The sequence below is a fragment of the Rosa rugosa genome, chromosome 4 (assembly GCF_958449725.1).
Source record: "Rosa rugosa chromosome 4, drRosRugo1.1, whole genome shotgun sequence".
Classification (NCBI taxonomy): domain Eukaryota; kingdom Viridiplantae; phylum Streptophyta; class Magnoliopsida; order Rosales; family Rosaceae; genus Rosa; species Rosa rugosa.
The window spans coordinates 7,035,445-7,054,452 of record NC_084823.1 but is presented as its reverse complement, the minus strand read 5'-3'; the positions used below and the strand labels follow the sequence as shown (position 1 = coordinate 7,054,452).

General features: G+C 41.8%; 1 protein-coding gene and 1 long non-coding RNA gene across 2 annotated transcripts; one reads left to right on the top strand and one right to left on the bottom strand.

Moving 5' to 3' along the window:
- Positions 1-3,283: 3,283 nt before the first annotated feature.
- Positions 3,284-4,865, bottom strand: LOC133706404 (putative clathrin assembly protein At4g40080). Its single transcript, XM_062131935.1, has one exon. The coding sequence runs from the start codon at positions 4,677-4,679 to the stop codon at positions 3,624-3,626; it is 1,056 nt and encodes a 351-aa protein (XP_061987919.1). The 5' UTR covers positions 4,680-4,865; the 3' UTR covers positions 3,284-3,623.
- A 3,758-nt stretch (positions 4,866-8,623) lies between these two features.
- Positions 8,624-18,149, top strand: LOC133741990 (uncharacterized). Its single transcript, XR_009862297.1, has 3 exons — positions 8,624-9,903; positions 10,662-10,736; positions 17,764-18,149. It is a non-coding gene; the product is annotated as an uncharacterized LOC133741990 (long non-coding RNA).
- Positions 18,150-19,008: the final 859 nt, after the last annotated feature.

The following is a 19,008-nucleotide window of genomic DNA, read 5'->3' as shown; positions in this document are numbered from 1 at the left end:
CTCTCTCCCTCCCTCACCGGCGATTTCTTCTGCCTCTCTCTCTCTCTCTCTCTCTCTCTCTCTCTCTCGCGGCCAGCGCACGGCCTTCAGCTCAGTCTCTGGTCTAGATGGCCGGCGGTGAGACGAGGCCGACGATTACGTCGACGGAGGTGATACATCGGTGAAGGTGCAAATCCAATCGACTACCTCAAACGCCTCTTTGTCGTTTCGCAGCAAAACGAACCCGAATCGCACGGCGACAACGGCCTGGCCTTTATGGTTGACGAGCTCCGCAAGCTACGAGTCGAGGAACTCCAGCACGAGGTCCCTATCGCGACGTTTCAATCGTGTTACCGTTGGTTGACGAGCTTCGAAGGCTACGCCAAGAAGCCACTGGAGGCCTTGAAGGAGATTCAGTCGCTTGTGCTGCCGGTGAGCTTTGGCCTTTTGCTATCGCTTTGATCTTCAAATGGGCTTTCTGGGCCTTTGTTGTTGCTCGTGCTCGTGTCGCCGGAGGAGTTGAATTGGAGGAAGAGTGCGTCGTAGTGATATGAAAATGAGGTGTTGCGACGTGTCTGCAATTGGATTCGAAGGATATGAAAAGAGACTCGAGGTCTGTTTCTTCGAGCCAGGTGGTCATGATGCAAATGAAGTGCAGAACCAAAAAGAGAAGAAAGTTGAAAGTCTGGCGGAACTGCTAAAGAAAAAGATGGGCTTGAAACTCTAATAAAGGGTACGTATAAGACAAAATGGCAAGGTGGAGCACAACAATACCAATTTGGTACCCAGAGCATTGCATTTCTGGGTGCCTAAATCAACTCTTTTGTTTTTGTTTTTTTTTTTTTAGACTGTGGGCGGAAGGCCAAGAAGGCGAGAAGGAAAGAAAAGAAAAAAAAAGGTTTTATTATCTTGTAATATTAAAGGTCTATTGGGGGGCAATAGACGTTTTAAATTGATATAATCTCTCGTTTTTTTCTCTAATCAAAGTTTTATTTGTGTAATTTTAGGACGATTAGTTCCCATTTCGGTAATCGAAATGTCTATTGCCCTTCTATTGTGGGGGGCAATAGATGTCTATTGGAGGGCAATAAACATCTATTAGAGAGCAATAGACGTTTTAAATTGATATAATCTCTTTGTTTTTTTTTCTTTAATCAAAGTTTTATTTGTCTAATTTTAGAAAGACTTGTTCTCATTCCGGCAACCAAAATTTTTATTAGGGGGCAATAGACGTCTATTGGAGGGCAATACACAGCTGATAGACGTATATTGGGAGGCAATAGACGTCTATTAGGGGACAATAGACTATTGGGGCAATAGACGTTTATTGGGGGGCAATAAACATTTCCAGTGAGGTTTTTAGAAAAATCCGGTGGCGGCGGCCGGTGACCGGATTCCGGCTACCGAGCTCCGGTAAAGTCTCCTATGGTTTCTCTCTCTTCCATTTTCTCTCTCTCTATCTCTCTCTAAGTAACAAAGGGGTGAGAGTAAAATGGTATTAAAAAAAAAAATCTTAATTGGGTATTCGAGAAGACTTTCTTAGAGTGTGTTGGGTAAGAGAGAATTAAAAAAACTTAACGGGGTAAAGTGGGAAAAAAATCTCTAAAAATGGGGTAAATGGACAAAAACCCCTCTTTTTTTTTTTTTTCCCTTCCTTATTATTTATGGTTCTTATTGCCAAATAAATAAATAAATCACATGGAGTCAAACAATCTAGTATGGATGCCAGAACACTTATCTCCACTACTTTCGTTTCTTAATGTCCAACTGCATATAAGAAAATTCAATAAAACCATAAATTCAATGAAAGCAGAAAGTTCAATACATATTTGATTTCATCTAAGAAGAAAATTTTCTCTAAATTGGTATTTATAATAATTTTATTTACAGAACAAAATGGTATCTCCATCAAATTTTCGTTAAAATTACAGCATGATGTAATTATTTATGTATATACTATTTTTGATAAAAATTTCTATGTACAGTTTGTATTCGATTCATTAGATAAACCCTTTTGAGGAAAAAATTCCGATAGGTAATAGACAAATACCCCTTTGAGAATTAGCATTACCGATAAAACTGGGAACTACTGAGTGAATTTTGTGTATTCAAGTACCGGGTGTTTTGCTAGAAAAATTGGAAGACCATTCATTCCGAGCAAAACCCATGAAGTCAGACAAATATAGTATGGATGCCAGAGCAGGACTCATCTCTCCTACTTTTGTTTCTTAATGTTCAAATGCAGATAAGAACAATAAAAGATGCAATGAAAACTGAAAGTCCAATGCTTATTCGAGTTCGATCATCCACTTATTTTGGTTCAATATTCCCTTTAAGTCAACATAACAATACAGTAGTTTAATGTTTTCCCAGCGAACGAAAATTTTGAAAAGAGGAATCCCTTCAAGTGTTGCAGTTTTAATCCAATTACTCTGGCTCATTCTGTAGGAGCCAGTCTCATAATTAGGAGGGATCAATATTCAATAGAACAGAAGCAAAAACGTACAAATGAAAGACCAAAAGTACCATTATCTTAAAAGATCTTTAATTCTTGACTCCATTCTCTTTCTATCGGAAATTCGGAATTCTAGCATATTGATCAAGATGAACATTTTACATGTTCTTCCTCTTTTCTTAAAGGGTTCTATTTCATTTGACAATTGACATAAAGCAAATTGTGAAATCCTCAATCCCTCAATAGACTCCATTTCACTTAATTGTGTTTCTCGTTTTCGTTCGACGGAATAATGAAAAGGGCATTGGCATACTGTCTTTGCCTAGCTTCCTTTTGACCACATGCGACGAAATCATTTAAAGTTGCCTTACTAGCCGTTAGGACAATCCTTGTGAGCTTTTTCTTTTGTTGTTTCTTTCTTATGGGGACAATAATAGATTACAGTGCCTTGACATGATGACAAAAGCAAGCAAACCAATGTAGCAATTCATTGTGTTTTGGACTTGGTATTAATATAAAGTTAAAGCAACAAATTCTTATTTTAGTAAGAAAATAAACAATTAGCAACATAAAATAAAAACAAAATCTACGAAATGATGGTATTGCCAAATGGAAGCCATAGCTACTATTCAAGAAACCTTCCAAGCTATAGTTTCAGGAAATGATCCATCAGTAACACACTCAGACAAACAGTGGTAAACTGGGAATCACTATGTCAATGCCATTCCAAATTTAGATCATTCCAATAGCTTGAACAACGTATAAACCCTTGTTGACAGTTCTAGACAACTATATGCAAATTAAGAACCACAATCAACATCAATAACTTTAAGCCACTTCATCAAACTCTAAACAGAAACTCATCTCAATTAATTCTACTATGCACAACGTCTATGAGTAAGAAGAATACAAACCATGTCGCCCTTGTTATTTACCATAAGCTCAAATAACTGGTAACAAAAATATGCAAAAACACCTGGGTGCATTCAATAATTGTACTTGCGAACAATTTTAGATGTCAAAAAATTAACGTACCATATTTACTGATCATATCCTTCACGCTTATAATTTTTCTTCTATTTTTTGTTCATACTTTTATTAGGGAGCACGCGGCTACAAAAACCCCTAATTTCCCAAACCAGAAACAAATCTATACCGTCGACCCCGACAAAGAGTGACGTCACACTTTTCAAACGGCTATCGGGCTGGGGCCCATTCCCAGCCACCCTCCTCCTCCTCCACCGCCAGATGGTAACAGAAGCAACTGCCCTGGTTCAAGAAACGGGTTCCAGCACTGAGTCGACTCGCTCAACTCGTCCCTCCCTCTGTTCCTACTAACCGTCCTCACCACCACCAGCCTCCTCTCCTCTCTCTGCGCCTTCGTCTCCGCCAGCTCCGCCCTCGTTTTCCTCACCGACTCCCACAGCCCGTCGTTCCTTTTCCGGTTCACGAACAGCAACACCAGCCTCTCCTTACAATCCTCCAGCCTCCTCAGCGCCTCCACCACCCGAGTCAACTCGGACAGACTCAGCCTCTCCACTCTGTCCTCGACTTCTTTAACCCGAACCGAAATTTCGCGCTGCACCGCCCTGTAGTCCTCACTCGCCGCCTTGACGATCTCGTAGACCAAATCGTTCCGCTGCAGGCTCAATGACTCCGGCGCGTCGCTAATCCTCGCCACAAATCCCACTAGCACTTCGATATCGGCCACCAAATCGGAATTCAACAGAGCCACCACAACCTTATTATGATTTTCTGTGTTTAGGTAGTAACCGATTGCCCTCGCCACCATCAGATTCTGTTCCACCACGGCGGCGTACCACCTCACCCACAACGAAAACTCCCACGTATCCAAATCCGATTTGTCGCTGAACATGGTCATGTTGAGGAAGTTACGCCCTCCGAAACTCGGGTGGTAAGAAATCTGGTCTCTGAAAATGAACGAACCTCTGGATACTATGTTATGTACGGTGTAGAGGCATTTCAGCGCGACGAACGCGTTCTGGGTGACGTGCAGGCGGTCCATGAGGATGTCAATGCAGGTGCACGCAGCGAGACGCGACGACCGGCCCAGGTCGAGGATGTCGGCGATCTTTTCATCGGACGGCGGAGACGATGGGTCGTGCGAGGTGGCGCGGAGGATGGCGACGTGGATGGACGACACGTGGCGGTTGATGGAGAGGGTGGCGCGGAGAATGGAGGCCTTGTCTTTGAGAATGTCGATGAGGTTGATCTTCCGGTCCATCGCCGTTTCTGGGGTCGACGAAGGGTTTTTTTCAAGTGAGGAGAGAAGGGTGGGAGGTTGGACCGGGACATATAAATGACAGATTAGACACGGCTTTTTAGAAGAAGAGGGAGATTACGACGTCGTATACGTGTGAGAAGCTGCGGGAGTTTTGTACCGTTGTGGCAGTTGGAATGAGGAGAGCGAATAACGTCAGTCTCTACTATAATTACGTTCAGTTAAAAGTGAAGAGTAAAACTGTTCCGGGAGAAAAATTGGGGTGTTGTAAATCTGTAACAGTGAGATATGTAGGAAATTCAGATCCTAAATTTCTAAATAAAGATGGGTTTCTATATTTTTGGTCGGATTTAGAGAGATTTACAGACGGGTTATGATATTGATTTGGCAGGTAAGTTATGTATGATTATGTTTTACCCAGAAAGGTTATACTATTACAGAGAAGAAATTTTCTACAATTGTGGATATTTTTTTATGCAATTTACTAATTAGGCGTGTTGATTGTCGATTTCAAATGAATGGGAAATGGATATTACAACTAGACTGGGTAAAATTAGGCACTAAGGTATTGACTAGTCCAGGTCCATTCGATGCTTCATCCTACTTAGTCGACCACTTAAAACAAGAGGAGAAAGCATTATTAGCAGGAGTCCCCGAAGGGAGGAAGAAAGCATTAACACGCAAGCTTGCTACGGATAAGATACAATCAATGTTATAAAATAGGAAGCTAACCACAGGCTTCTCGTCCTGATCAATTATTTAGGCAACTATTTATGGGGCTGAGTTGATGAATTGTTTGAGATTGATGGGGCGGGGACCCTGGGATTCCATGTATAGGCATTCAAGCCAAGTACCTTCCATAAGAATATCAAGTCCTAACTAAGAATGAGCAAACGGGGATTCCCCCACCCCCGCCCCCGCCCCCGCCCCAAATTTCCCCCGCGCCCCCGTTCCCCATCTGGGGATATTTTTAATTGGGAGATTCCCCGCCCCGCCCCCGCGGGGAACGGGTTATCCACCCCCGCATTTGTCATTTTCTCTATATGAACTTTTTTGTTTTTCTATTTTGAAATTTTCTATTTTCTATCTTTTTAGATTTTTTTCCTTTCCTTTTTTGACAAAAAATAATTCACATATCACAATTATACGACGATCCAACGGTCGGATCACCTAGAGGATCATCTTTACCGATTTATACGATGATCCAACGGTCGGATCCTCACGGATCGCCCTTGTGATGCCCCGGAAATTCGTATTTATTTTCCGAGGATTTTCCAGAATCTAATCTGTGATTATTGGACGATTTCGTGGCTCGTGGATGGAGCGGAAGTGTTTCGGACGAATTTTTATTCGAAGAATATGGTTTTAGGGGGGTTGCAAAGGTTGACTTTTGATACGTCGAGATTCTCCGAAAACTTCCTTCACAAAAGTTGTAGAGCGCGTCGATACGAGTTCGTGGACATGCGGTACGCGTCAATCGGAGCTTGTATGAGAAAGTTATGGCTATCGGAAGAAGTTTCCGTTTTAGTATAAATAGAGAAAATCAGAAATTATTTCATAAAAAAATTCCATTTCCTTTTCCGGAAAGTTTCTTCTCTCTCTCTTCTCTCTCGGCTGCACCTTCAGTATTGAAGAAACCCGGCTGACCCGACCCGGATTTTCCGGCGAGCTCCGGCGGTGAAATCTTCCAGATCAGCTCGTCTCGGCCTTCTGCTCCTCCCTCTGGTGTCCTCTAGCAGCAATTCTCCTTCACAGCTGTGCTGCAAGGAGGCAAAGTTTGAGGATTTCGGACCCGATTGGTTCTCCGATCTCCGACGTCGGCGAGGCTTCAAGTCTTCTTGGTTGAGCTCAGAGCAGCCTCCTTGATCGATCTGTGGTGGTTGTTTGGATCGATTTACGTGGAAGTTGGTTCAACTCGGATTGAACAGTGATCCACGACTTGTGAGATAGTTTTTGACCCTTTATGGTTGTTTTCTGACTTCGAGCTAGTTATGAAAATTCACAAGCATGCTTAGATGAAACTCTTTGATGTTGGGAGTTTTGGGAAATAATGAGTTTTGGCCAGCGGCGGTGCGCCACTGCCTGTGGTGGCGTTCTGGCCATATTAGGAACTGTTTCTAGTATTATATATCTTCTACTTGTTGATACGAGCGTTTCGATATATAATATGCAAATTTTGGAGTTCGTATGGATTTGTTATGATTTTTACTGTTTCATACCAGTGGATTTATTCAATCCGTGAGGATTCGAGCTTCCGATCGACTTGTGGTTTGGACATATCGATCGTGGAAGTATTCCGGAGACTTTGGGAGGTCTCGGATGTGGTTTTGCCTCAATTGGCGCCACTTTGGGGATTTTAGTTCAAAACAAGGGTTTCGGACTTAAATCAAATGTGAATCGTGACTAAGTGGAAACCGTATGTGATTAGGTACTTGACGAAGTATTATTGGACGGTTATCTTGTGGTTGGCTGCTTTGTTCTATATTGAAGTCGCAGCGGGAGTTTCGAGGTGAGTAATCTCACAAGGTTCATTAATGAACGAAATACCTTTATTTTTTAGAGTTATTTAGTAACTGCAAACTATAGTTGGTATTAGTAGGCATTCCTGAGCGGATGACTACGTATATATATATATATATATATATATATATATTTACGTGAAATATATATGTTTTGGTGGATTTGTGGATTTATGGAAACAATATGCATGAATGATGCGCTTTATTGTTTTGGGTTGTGGCTTTTCAGAAAACAAATGGTGGGAAATGGTATTTCTATTGTTTTGAAAAGTGTTTGAGGATGTGAGAGTCACAGGTTGTGATTTCTCCTTTTAGGTTGATTTAACGTTTTGATCTGACGACCGGTGGTCTGAGGATGTGAGAGTCACAGGTTGTGATTTCTCCTTTTGATTTGATTTAACGTTTTGATCTGACGACCGGTGGTCTGAGGATGTGAGAGTCACAGGTTGTGATTTCTCCTTTTGATTTGATTTAACATTTGGGGTCCAGTGCGACTCGTTTAATGTTTTGATCTGAAGGTCAGGTTGGCCTAAGGATCCGGGGTTGCAGGTTGCATCCTGAGGCAGTGTTATATCGTAAGGTTGAACCTTGGCCAGGTGACAGGTTACGATTCAGTTAGAGCTCTAGTCTGTCTGCCATGGTACTTCATGGATCTAAGTAGGTTACTTACGACTCCTGGGTACGTATTTTGTCCAGGTTGGACCAAAGAATCATATTCTATTTGTTAGGTTAACGATAGGTATGATTGATGTGTGTTGATATATTGTCCAGGTTGGACCGATTTGTTGCTTTGTCCAGGTTGGACCGATTTGTTGTATTGTCCAGGTTGGGCCGAATTGTTGCTTTGTCCAGGTTGGACCGATTTGTTGTTTTGTCCAGGTTGGACCGATTTGTGTTTTGTCCAGGTTGGACCGAATTGATGTTTTGTTATGAGTTGACTTTTATTATCCAGGTTGGATCGATTTATCATATTTGAATTGTTAGGTTAACGATTTATATGATTTTGTCACGGTGTGACTTTCGTTGTTTTTCTTTTGAGAAAAGAGTATTGTTTTGGGAAGCATGGTATGTTTTCCTGATTTTCGAGTTGAAAGGTTTTCCTCGTTTTGGTGTGAGTCATGTGGTGTTTGTTTTGAGTTACTCATACGGGCTTGCAAAAGCTTACCGGGTTTGTTGTGTGGACACCCGGTGCACCATTCAAACGGTGTAGGGGTTAATCCTGCAGGTCAGGGAAATCGTGGCTGAATCTGAGGTAGCGTGCTAGCAGCTTTACGGTAGGAAGTCAATTTTGTGACTTTACCGTTATTAAGACTTCCGCTTGTAGTAAGCTCTGAGGTGCATTTACGTTTTATCTTATTGTTGACAATTTAATTCGTAAGCTTGTGTAATATATAACTCTTTGGACCGAGTGTATATTGACTGTAATACCCGAAAAATTCAAATTAACGTCCGATGTCATTTTGGAAATGATTTCGTAGGCGTGGGCACGAATACGAAGCTTGAAGGAGTTGTGGAATTAGTTCGAACGATTTTATTTCGAAAACGAACGTTATTTAGGGGGTCTTAAAAAGTGACTTCTTATACGTACAGAATTTGGGAAAACTTTCTTCATGAAAGTTGTAGAGCTCGTCGATACGATCTCGTGCGTATGTTGAACGCAATATTCGGAGTTTGTATGAATAAGTTATGAATATTTGAAAATCGGGATTTTTTTTCTATAAATATGGAGAATTTCTGGAATTTTTCTTAAATCCCAAAATTTCCTATTCTTTCTATTTTCTCCCCCGGTTTTCTCTCTTCTCTCTCCTCTCCCCCGACCTTTTTCTCTTCTTTCTGGGCGTTCTTCCTCTGCCAGCAGCGCCACCGTCCGGCCACCTCAAGCCGCTCTCGAGGTGTCCACGGCTTCGCCTCGACGTCGTCTAGCTACTGGACGTGACCACTTTCCCCGGAACGGCCTCAAATCCGGCAAACCGGAGCTGCAAGGTTTGAGCCAAAAACAGTCAACGCCGGTTTTCTCCTAATTCCGGCCACCAAAACTCACGATCCTTAGCTCCCTGAACTCACCTCAACATGCTGATCATCATCCTAGAAGGATCGCACCTGGAGTGACCGGATTCACGTTCGTCGGAGCTCGGCCGGCTTTAATTCGAAAACCACCTTCGAATCCGATTTTCTCGAGTTATAGACCACCTTTTCTTGTGATTCTTGGCCTGGTGAGTTCACCTTGAGATTATTAACAACTCTCAAGAAGGGATCGAGGCCTGAGGTTGAAGTTTTTACGTCGGAATTCAAGCTCGCCGGATTCTGGAAAATTTCCGACCACGAAGACTTTCGATCAAGATATCTCGAGCTGTAGTGCATCGTTTTGATTGATTCTTTTTCCAGTGGGTTCCCCTTGATGTTGTTAACAACTCTCTAGAAGGCATCGAGGCCTGAAATTGAAGTTTTTACGTCGATCGGAGCCCTCGCCGGATTCTGCAAAATTCTGCAAATTTTCCGACCACCGAAGCTTTCGATCGGTATATCTCGAGCTACAGACCATATTTTTCTGTGATTCTTGAACCAATGCGTTCGTCTTGAGTTTCTTAACAACTCTCTAGAAGGAATCGAAGCCTGAAATTGAAGTTTTGACGTCGAAATCAAGCCTTGCCGGATTCTGCAAATTTCGCCGGATTCTGGAAATTTTCCGGCCACCTCGACTGTTCTAGGTAATTTCCGACCACTTCCTTTCGTTTTCAGACTTCATGCTAGTTATGAAAGTGGATCAACTCGTCATTTTGAACAAGTTTGTAGTTGACGACTTTTGCATCGGAGGTGGTTGACCGCCGCGTTGACCGCCGTTGACCGCCCACTGACCGCCGCTTGTGGCGGCGTATTCGACCATATTTTGAGTTTTTATTATCTAGGTGATGATCTACGCATCCTTACGAGCGTTTTGATATATAACATGGTCATGTTAGAAAAAGTTGATAAATAGTGGATTTACGTTTTTACGTTACTATTTACGGTTTTTACGTTTTATCTTCGGTTTACGATCTGTGAAGATCAGACCATCGGTTTTACTTCAAATTTTAGTATGTTGATCGTATGACTGTCCCGATGACTTTGTGAGGTCACGGGCGAAGATCCGACCGTTGGATCTTCGTATAATTGAGAAATAGTTATTCGGAAGGCGATTCGTGAGAATCCGACCGTCGGATTTTCATATAATTTTGTGGAGATGTTAGTAAGGGCGATTCAGGAAGATCTGACCGTTGGATCTTCGTGATAATTTTGGAGGATGATCCTAAGGGCGATCCGTGAGGATCCGACCGTTGGATCATCATTAAATTCAGATCCGACCGTTGGATCATCGTTTAATTTGAATCCGACCGTTGGATCATCATTATATTCAGATCTGACCGTTGGATCGTCGTTTAATTACATTTATGAGTTGTTGGCTAAGTTAAGATCATTATTGGATTAGGTTATCGACGGATTGATTTGGTGGACGATTCGGATTGATGTATTTGGCTTTTTAGAAGACGCAGCTGGATTAGAGGTGAGTAAACCTCACGTGGTTCATATTACGAACCGAATAAATTTAATTACCTTATTTTGTCGTAATTGCGTGAAAATATTTATGGAATAAATATTTGTTTTAAAATCATATGGACTTGATCAATTACGGTCCATAGGTAAGTAAAATGATTTTAATTATACAAAATGAATTTCACGATTTTCTTGTGTGAACTATAGTTGGTATTAGTGATTATCCCTGAGCGGATAATTACGTATATATATATTTACGTGATTATATGTGAATGGCGTGACATTGAAGAGTGTGAAATTGAGATGATTAAATTATTATAAATTGACATGTGACTTACCATATTTATATGTGATGAACATGATTGATGAGTTCTTGTTAATATTCATGATTTACATTGGAGGATGTATAGAGTCAGAGAATGTAGGGTTCTGAGGATGAGGTGTCCGAAGTTCGACGGTTAAGGATAACCGGAGTGTTTGTGTACTGAGGACGGGGATGTCCAAGGTGCGACGGTTTATTATTAACCGAAGTTGTGTGCTGAGGACGGGGATGTCCAAAGCGCGACGGTTTATTATTAACCGAAGTATATGGTGCTGAGGACGGGGATGTCCAAAGCGCGACGGTTATAGTGTTAACCGAAGTATTTTTGCCGTTGCTTGACCCTAGGCCAAGGTGTCAGAGGTAACGAGGCAGTTAGAGCTCTAACGTGTTATGGGATGGGACCCAAGTGGTGATAGTGTTGTGAGATAGGACCAAAGTGGTGATATTGAATGGGTTTGACGTTTGCGTCGTGGATGTTGAGATTGTTGGTTGTGTTGTTGAGTTATAAGAATTGTAATTTAAAATCAACAGTCCTTTCTTGTTTACTCATACTGGCTGTAAAAAGCTTACCGGGTTTTGTGTTGTTGCAACTCCCGGTACACTATTCAAATTGTGTAGCGGGAAATCCTACAGGTCAGGAGAACCAGGACGGTGATCGGGCTGCTTAGAGTAGTGTTATGTGAATTACAGCATTATATTGTGAGGTTTGTTATGCTCATTTAGAGCTTTGCAATTTTACTTTGTAAGAGTGAATTGTAATAATTAACTCGAGGTTTTCGAGTTTTTGTGTTGAGTGGCGAGTGGTATGTTTGTTTGTGAGAAAAAAATTCAGAACGTTATTTGTATTAATTGTTTATTCATGTTTCGGATTTGAATTGGTTATTCAAAATTCGGGGCGTGACAGTTTGGTATCAGAGCGTAAGGTGCATATTTGGTGATGTGTCAATACTTTCCGAGTGATGGCCCGTCTGCAGCGGATCCCCATCGTGTGCTCTTCGGTATTGGCTAAGTCATTGGGTATGCGTGAGTGTTGGGAGTTGTTTAGGCCGCTAGGTCGTTTTAGGAACGTGAATACCTTCCATGTAGTATTGACTTGGCTAATATGGACTTGTATTTGACTCATGCCATGTTTTAAGTGCTATACGTGTATTAGCCAAGCATACTATACTTCTTAGGTGATGGATATTCGAAAGGGGTAGTACATTGAACCTTAAAGTTGTTTTGGAAGTTCGTATTAGAATGAGTTCAGTTGCCGCGAGTTATAATCTTTAAGGAATGGAAACCTTCGGATTTAACTCTGTTGAGTCAGTGAGAATTGTTTTATGGAAATGAGGTTCTTTTGATTGTTAAAGTGTTTGGTTGAAGGCATGGTGTGGACCTATGCACGTACCTAGTGTGGATACGAGTATTAATGGATAGAAAGTTTGCCTTCTTAAGTTGGACGTACATATGTTTTTGGAAGAGATGTACATGTCAAATAATAGATATCTTGTTTTGTAACGAGATGTCTTAGTGGGGTTTTGGTAATTGGCATGGGTGATGTGTTTAAAGTGGCTTTGAGGTAACTATACTAATCTTGTGTGAGATTGAGTTATTAGTATAAATTGAGAATATATGAGCAGTTGGAATGAGAATTGATCTCACTAACTCAAGATGAAAGGAGTGTGAGAGATTATGGGGTAGAATTCTCAAGACTATATTGATTTTTGAGTGTAGTGATGTAATTTGGGAGATACTTAGGTTACCTATAAGGAGGGTAGTAGAGTTTATTATCGATGTGAGAAAAAGTATGGTACCTGTAGCAATAGCATCTATGGTGTGTGCTGGAGATTCTAAGAAAAGAAAAGTTGTATGCAAAGCTTGGGAAGTGTTTAGCTTTATTATTCCTTGATTTTAGCTAGACCTTTGTGTGACTTGATTTACAGTTGCGTTTTGAGAGTGATTATTGGGGATATATCTCTATGATAGATTTTGTGTATGGTTTGACATATGGAAAAATTTATACGACCTTGTGATAGGGTTGATTGTGAAGAGACATTGTGTCGACATATGAGCTGAGGTGATAATGTTGTTTTGCAACCCTAGGGGTGCTAGTGTTGTATTATCAATGCATTGGAACAGATGTTGTGAGAATAGGATTTTGAACGGGGGTATAGTTAGGGTGAGATATTAGGTGCTTTACCAGTATTGATTGGTGAATCAAGATATGTCTTACGTAAGGTTGGAGACTAATCTAGAAAACTTCAAGGAATTACTAGAAGTACGAGTGCAGCAGAGCTGGCTAATTTTGAAAGAGCAATGGGTGACCAAGGTTCGATTCTTGGTGGCGTTGTTGGTTGTTTTTAAAGAAAAGACTACCACATACATTCAGTCTTATTACAAGTCAAAAGCAAAATAAAGTTATTGTACAACGAAAGTTAAAATGCAGAAAAAGAAATACAATAACTAAAAGATGAATTGTTTTTACTTCTTCCCCTTTGATTGGGAAAGCTCAGCAATCTCCTCCCTGAGTTTGGTGACTTGATCATCGACCTCTTCACTGTCCTGCGAGTCACTACTGGTTGAGTCAAGATCTTCCCAAGGAACATGAGGAGCGGTGCGCGGACGAGTGGCAGCCCTTTTGCTGGTTTCAGCCGCAGGAGGAGGGTCCTTGTGGAGTGACGCAACAACTTCCTTGCAAGGAAACCCAGGAGGATGACACTGCATGTTATTGACCTCCTGAGCAAGCTTGTTCATTGCGGTGTGGCAACGGATCAAAGAGAGGTTCATGTCAGTGATGTAATCGATCATACATGTGACTCGCCAATCCGTCACCATAATACCATCACGGAGGGAGGAACGCAGTGCATCAATTGAGTCTGACAAGCTTTCCAGGGTGGCCACAGGCCGAGGAGCACGAGCAGCTAGGGAGGAAGAGGACTCGCTGGGATGCAGTCTGGGAGAACGACGAGGCAGAGGAGGGGGACTGCGGCTACGCTCACGTATAGGACGATGGTCTCCAGGACGAGTGAGGCCAGCGCAAGCGGCCGCTTGACGACCCTCTTCTTCTAAAGAGAGAACACAGCGTTGATTGACGCTCATGCGAGCGGTAATCTTGGTTCGAACCATGATGAAGGAGAAGGAATTTGAAACTGCACGCTTAGACAAAACCGAGTAAAATCTGGAGGAGATAAAAGGAGGTTTATATAGAGCACAAGATAGGGTTGAGAAAATGTGAGAATAGAAGAAGAGATTTGAGTTATCGGATGGAAGAAGAGAATTGAGAGAGGATGGCTAAAACTCTGGGGAAATTTTCTTTTCTTTGGTGTGAATAGTCTCATTCCCCGAATGCACCTATTTATAGAACAAGGTGAGCAGATCTCCATCGTTGGATGGACGATCTCAGAGATTCAAACTACGCGTTGGATTAAAGTCGCCCAAAAACACGGAAAAGTTGTGGGCGCGTGGAGAGCGTGTAGGGGGACCGAGCGAATCTCGAGACGCTGTGGCAGACAGCTTTCGCCGAAAGGGATCTGCTTTCCGTAAATCACGAAAGCGACGTGTCGTGGCACGTGGAGTGTACCGACAGTTTGTTTTTATTCTATCGCTTATGATAGAATAAATAAAAGGAGTTGCATGGAGAATAACGAGTGCAGCTGGTGCTCTAGTGGTTGAAGAGCAAAGCTCTTGTACAAGAGGTCAGAGGTTCGAACCTTGCCTCCCCCGTTATTTTATTTATGTCGCTTATGACATAATAAATATAACACGTGAGCATATATTAATGAAGGCAGCTCTTGCTTCAGTGGTTGGGAGCAAAACCTTCGTGTTTGAGGTCGGGAGTTCGAACCTTACCTCTTACAAATATTTTTGGATCTCGTATATGCTTGATATACGGACGTATATACGGTATGTACGGCATACATACGTATATACGGTCTGTACGGTATGCATACGTATATACGGTCTGTACGGTATACATACTTATATACGGTATGTACAATTTCATACCGTAGCCGAGCTGGAAGTTGGTAGGCCCAAATAGTAAGCCCAAATAGTAAGCCCAATTGTTCGGCCCGATTGGTAAGCCCAAATGTTAAGCCCAATTGTTCGGCCCGAATGGTGGGCCCAAATGTTAAACCCAAATTGGTTCGGGCCGGTTCGAAATGTGGATGGTTCGGTTTCTTCGGCCCAATTGGCCAGCCCTAATGCTTAGCCCAAGGATTGAGCAAGCCCAAGTCATCATCACTGGGTAACATATTTTATTGGCGTGCTTTTGGGGACGAATTGTTTTGAGTGATGCATCTCTATTGTTGTGTAGAATGGTGCATGCTTGAGTTTTACTATAGAGACTTACCGTGATGCTAATTGAGTAGCGAAACACTTTGTGGGAGTGTTTACTGTGCTTGTATGCCAGTACAAAGTGTTGATCTATGTGAGGATCTATGAGATGATCCATGTGACGATTTTGTGTATGTGATGTGGAGTGTTGTTGAGCAGTTGTTGTGTGAGTTTACGTTTGTGATGAAAGGATTTAGTGGCCATAGGAATGTATTTTTATACAAAGAGCTGAGGCTCTGTAGATTACTACAGATTTGGAAAAGATGGAGATTCTATGGTTAGGTCAACCTTAATCGAGAGGAATTGACTTGCGCTTAAATTTCGGGACGAAATTTCTTTAAGGAGGGTAGATTGTAATACCCGAAAAATTCAAATTAACGTCCGATGTCATTTTGGAAATGATTTCGTAGGCGTGGGCACGAATACGAAGCTTGAAGGAGTTGTGGAATTAGTTCGAACGATTTTATTTCGAAAACGAACGTTATTTAGGGGGTCTTAAAAAGTGACTTCTTATACGTACAGAATTTGGGAAAACTTTCTTCATGAAAGTTGTAGAGCTCGTCGATACGATCTCGTGCGTATGTTGAACGCAATATTCGGAGTTTGTATGAATAAGTTATGAATATTTGAAAATCGGGATTTTTTTTCTATAAATATGGAGAATTTCTGGAATTTTTCTTAAATCCCAAAATTTCCTATTCTTTCTATTTTCTCCCCCGGTTTTCTCTCTTCTCTCTCCTCTCCCCCGACCTTTTTCTCTTCTTTCTGGGCGTTCTTCCTCTGCCAGCAGCGCCACCGTCCGGCCACCTCAAGCCGCTCTCGAGGTGTCCACGGCTTCGCCTCGACGTCGTCTAGCTACTGGACGTGACCACTTTCCCCGGAACGGCCTCAAATCCGGCAAACCGGAGCTGCAAGGTTTGAGCCAAAAACAGTCAACGCCGGTTTTCTCCTAATTCCGGCCACCAAAACTCACGATCCTTAGCTCCCTGAACTCACCTCAACATGCTGATCATCATCCTAGAAGGATCGCACCTGGAGTGACCGGATTCACGTTCGTCGGAGCTCGGCCGGCTTTAATTCGAAAACCACCTTCGAATCCGATTTTCTCGAGTTATAGACCACCTTTTCTTGTGATTCTTGGCCTGGTGAGTTCACCTTGAGATTATTAACAACTCTCAAGAAGGGATCGAGGCCTGAGGTTGAAGTTTTTACGTCGGAATTCAAGCTCGCCGGATTCTGGAAAATTTCCGACCACGAAGACTTTCGATCAAGATATCTCGAGCTGTAGTGCATCGTTTTGATTGATTCTTTTTCCAGTGGGTTCCCCTTGATGTTGTTAACAACTCTCTAGAAGGCATCGAGGCCTGAAATTGAAGTTTTTACGTCGATCGGAGCCCTCGCCGGATTCTGCAAAATTCTGCAAATTTTCCGACCACCGAAGCTTTCGATCGGTATATCTCGAGCTACAGACCATATTTTTCTGTGATTCTTGAACCAATGCGTTCGTCTTGAGTTTCTTAACAACTCTCTAGAAGGAATCGAAGCCTGAAATTGAAGTTTTGACGTCGAAATCAAGCCTTGCCGGATTCTGCAAATTTCGCCGGATTCTGGAAATTTTCCGGCCACCTCGACTGTTCTAGGTAATTTCCGACCACTTCCTTTCGTTTTCAGACTTCATGCTAGTTATGAAAGTGGATCAACTCGTCATTTTGAACAAGTTTGTAGTTGACGACTTTTGCATCGGAGGTGGTTGACCGCCGCGTTGACCGCCGTTGACCGCCCACTGACCGCCGCTTGTGGCGGCGTATTCGACCATATTTTGAGTTTTTATTATCTAGGTGATGATCTACGCATCCTTACGAGCGTTTTGATATATAACATGGTCATGTTAGAAAAAGTTGATAAATAGTGGATTTACGTTTTTACGTTACTATTTACGGTTTTTACGTTTTATCTTCGGTTTACGATCTGTGAAGATCAGACCATCGGTTTTACTTCAAATTTTAGTATGTTGATCGTATGACTGTCCCGATGACTTTGTGAGGTCACGGGCGAAGATCCGACCGTTGGATCTTCGTATAATTGAGAAATAGTTATTCGGAAGGCGATTCGTGAGAATCCGACCGTCGGATTTTCATATAATTTTGTGGAGATGTTAGTAAGGGCGATTCAGGAAGATCTGACCGTTGGATCTTCGTGATAATTTTGGAGGATGATCCTAAGGGCGATCCGTGAGGATCCGACCGTTGGATCATCATTAAATTCAGATCCGACCGTTGGATCATCGTTTAATTTGAATCCGACCGTTGGATCATCATTATATTCAGATCTGACCGTTGGATCGTCGTTTAATTACATTTATGAGTTGTTGGCTAAGTTAAGATCATTATTGGATTAGGTTATCGACGGATTGATTTGGTGGACGATTCGGATTGATGTATTTGGCTTTTTAGAAGACGCAGCTGGATTAGAGGTGAGTAAACCTCACGTGGTTCATATTACGAACCGAATAAATTTAATTACCTTATTTTGTCGTAATTGCGTGAAAATATTTATGGAATAAATATTTGTTTTAAAATCATATGGACTTGATCAATTACGGTCCATAGGTAAGTAAAATGATTTTAATTATACAAAATGAATTTCACGATTTTCTTGTGTGAACTATAGTTGGTATTAGTGATTATCCCTGAGCGGATAATTACGTATATATATATTTACGTGATTATATGTGAATGGCGTGACATTGAAGAGTGTGAAATTGAGATGATTAAATTATTATAAATTGACATGTGACTTACCATATTTATATGTGATGAACATGATTGATGAGTTCTTGTTAATATTCATGATTTACATTGGAGGATGTATAGAGTCAGAGAATGTAGGGTTCTGAGGATGAGGTGTCCGAAGTTCGACGGTTAAGGATAACCGGAGTGTTTGTGTACTGAGGACGGGGATGTCCAAGGTGCGACGGTTTATTATTAACCGAAGTTGTGTGCTGAGGACGGGGATGTCCAAAGCGCGACGGTTTATTATTAACCGAAGTATATGGTGCTGAGGACGGGGATGTCCAAAGCGCGACGGTTATAGTGTTAACCGAAGTATTTTTGCCGTTGCTTGACCCTAGGCCAAGGTGTCAGAGGTAACGAGGCAGTTAGAGCTCTAACGTGTTATGGGATGGGACCCAAGTGGTGATAGTGTTGTGAGATAGGACCAAAGTGGTGATATTGAATGGGTTTGACGTTTGCGTCGTGGATGTTGAGATTGTTGGTTGTGTTGTTGAGTTATAAGAATTGTAATTTAAAATCAACAGTCCTTTCTTGTTTACTCATACTGGCTGTAAAAAGCTTACCGGGTTTTGTGTTGTTGCAACTCCCGGTACACTATTCAAATTGTGTAGCGGGAAATCCTACAGGTCAGGAGAACCAGGACGGTGATCGGGCTGCTTAGAGTAGTGTTATGTGAATTACAGCATTATATTGTGAGGTTTGTTATGCTCATTTAGAGCTTTGCAATTTTACTTTGTAAGAGTGAATTGTAATAATTAACTCGAGGTTTTCGAGTTTTTGTGTTGAGTGGCGAGTGGTATGTTTGTTTGTGAGAAAAAAATTCAGAACGTTATTTGTATTAATTGTTTATT

What these genes read in the sequence shown, in the direction of transcription:
- LOC133706404 (XM_062131935.1), bottom strand. Translation starts at nt 4,679, where the DNA reads ATGGACCGGAAGATCAACCTCATCGACATTCTCAAAGACAAGGCCTCC.